General features: G+C 33.8%; 1 protein-coding gene across 1 annotated transcript; it reads right to left on the bottom strand.

The window, feature by feature from the left end:
• Positions 1–431: 431 nt before the first annotated feature.
• Positions 432–1,712, bottom strand: LOC112696203 (protein FANTASTIC FOUR 2-like). Its single transcript, XM_025748833.3, has one exon. The coding sequence runs from the start codon at positions 1,443–1,445 to the stop codon at positions 621–623; it is 825 nt and encodes a 274-aa protein (XP_025604618.1). The 5' UTR covers positions 1,446–1,712; the 3' UTR covers positions 432–620.
• Positions 1,713–2,571: the final 859 nt, after the last annotated feature.

The following is a 2,571-nucleotide window of genomic DNA, read 5'->3' on the forward strand; positions in this document are numbered from 1 at the left end:
ATTCTACTTTTTTCAAGTGACCCCCGTTTTGATTTATTACCACATTAAGTAGCCATGCACTTTGATAGCTAGAAGATCCCCATGATGAGCTAGCTTGCTAGATTCCAAGCCCACCACCACCCATGTTGTTAACTGACATTGATGTAGGGGAAGCAAGGAAGGAAGGAAGGAATACATCATTTCATTTCATTGGTTCCAAACATCAAACGCGTGAGTAGTGATGATTCATCACTTATCTTTCATGTTATTGCTGATACTATATACACAACTACTCATTTAATTTCCTTCAATTCATTCTTCAAGGTAGTTAGTTAGTTAGTTATAATTGCGTTTTAGTGCTAGCTAGCTGTCTACTACTATTTTGAACAACTAAAACTTTAATTTTTATTTATTTATTCGAAATATCCTTGTTTTAATGTCTAGTGTATGTGTTGGCATTAGCAAATCAAAGTTTTATAGTTATGAAAGGAAGCAATTTATAATACATAGGATGATAGTGAGCAACAGGAACAGTAACTAATAACTATAATAACTACCAATTAGAAGATTCAGAAAAAAATGAAGGAGCTAACCAATCCTAAGACAGATGAGAGAATAGAAATAATATTGATTGTACTATACTATACGATACTTGTCCTGATGAGATCAAAGAAGGAATCAGCACCAAAAAAGTGTGGATTCCCGCCTTCCTTGCACCTGCCGCCATTACTCATGCCTCTTCCAAACTTTCTCACTACTCCCTCCTCCACACTATTCTCCACAAACTCTTCTTCATCTTCTTCTTCATCTTCGTCGTCTTTATCTTTTTCATCTTCGCTTTCACTCTCCTCGGGGAGGCAAAACCCAAGCCTTAGCCTACCATGGCTGCGTTCAGCGTGAAAGTAAGCGCCACTCTCCGGAGGAGGAGAAGCAACGGCGACGGCTTTCAAGACGAGCCTGCCGTCATGGCGGTGAGGCATTAGATGAGTGATGGAAGTAAGAGGCGGTGGAAAGCTTCGAGCCCCGTGAGGCGATCTCTTTCTATGCTTTATCAAAGTTGTGTTACTACTCTGATGAGTCTCATGAGTCTCAGAGATGAAGAGAGAATTTTGATCGCTACCTGTTTCGCTTCCGAGGCTTTCAGTGCACATTTCTAAGCTCTTAGCACTGAGCATTGAAGAGGAGCGTTTAACTGTTGGATGAACATAAACTTTGTCATCGTTATTATGATCATTACATTGAGAAGAAGGGTGGTGTGAGAGTGCTTGAAGGAAACTCCAGTCACCACTGCCGGCAGCCATGTCCTTTTTCTCATCAGGTTGTTCTTGTTGGTGGGACTCGGATTCCGAGGGTGGAGGAGCAATTTTGGAACCTGGTGGAGCCAATTTCAGCCTAATGACACGTGGCTCAATCACACGGGGTTCAAGACATGATTGTAACCCTTGACACACGCTTAACGATGACATTCTTTTTCTTTTTTTTTTAAATAATGGTGAAAAAAAGAACAGGGGAAAACAGAGGAAGTTGTATGAGTTTCAGTGAAGTGAAGAAAGATGAATGAGGATTGAGTAGTGAAAAGTGGATGGTATATATATATATAGTTCAGCAACGGTGAACCTACCTTGTGGTTGTGGATAGTAGAAAGATAGAGGGTCCCCAACAACTAGATAGTGAATCATAACAAGCAATTTGTTTTCCATACTTTAATTTTTAAATTATTATTTGTTGAAGTTTTTAAATCTTTTATTTTAATAAATACATAATAAATGTATTAAAAATGAAAAAATTATATGTAACGTTGCTCGTATGTAATTTACTATCATACTCCCATCTTATTATAAAGATAACAAAAGCAATAAAGCAATGAGACTTGGTTGCATAATTGCTCATGGGTGAACTTTTAAATTAAGTCACTGTTAAAGTTAGTTGTTTGAGTCTTAGATAATGTCTACTAACTCAGTACCTTCACAAAATTGAACGGCTTCAATAAATTTTCAAAAGTTTGAAGAAAATTGAAAAATTAAACCATATAAAGAATAGTTAGAGATATAATTAATTTATATATGTTTTTATTAATTTAAATTTTTTAGATCAATAATAATATTGGAAGAATTTTAAGTGCACTATGTACATTAGTATTCTAATAATTTTAACTATTAATTTTAATTATAAAAGATATATATATATATATTATAATTAAAATCAATTGTTAAGATTATTAGGACACTCATATTCTGGATATATTTTAAAAAATTTTAATAATATTATATCAAAAATTTTTGAAGAAAAGATTTAGAATAAAGTAATAAACAAACAATATGACAAATGGTTCTCACTCTCGACAAATTATAACATAAATGACATAATTTTTTTATATTCATTTAAAAAATTACGAATTTAAGCCTCATTTCTAATTTAAAAAAAAATTGTGCTCATTCTCTCTCATTTGTCTCGGTCAATATTCAATAGTAAAAAGAAATGCACATCCACTATGAAATTTCACATGACATGGTTTTCTCTCTATGTACATATATAGAGCACATAGAATAGTGGGTTATCTCATTCTCCATTGTCTATTTTTGAAATATCTAT

This window comes from Arachis hypogaea, chromosome 6 (genome assembly GCF_003086295.3).
Source record: "Arachis hypogaea cultivar Tifrunner chromosome 6, arahy.Tifrunner.gnm2.J5K5, whole genome shotgun sequence".
NCBI classification, from domain to species: domain Eukaryota; kingdom Viridiplantae; phylum Streptophyta; class Magnoliopsida; order Fabales; family Fabaceae; genus Arachis; species Arachis hypogaea.

Excerpts from the sequence above, each read along its gene's own strand:
- LOC112696203 (XM_025748833.3), bottom strand. The coding sequence starts at position 1,445 with ATGTCATCGTTAAGCGTGTGTCAAGGGTTACAATCATGTCTTGAACCC.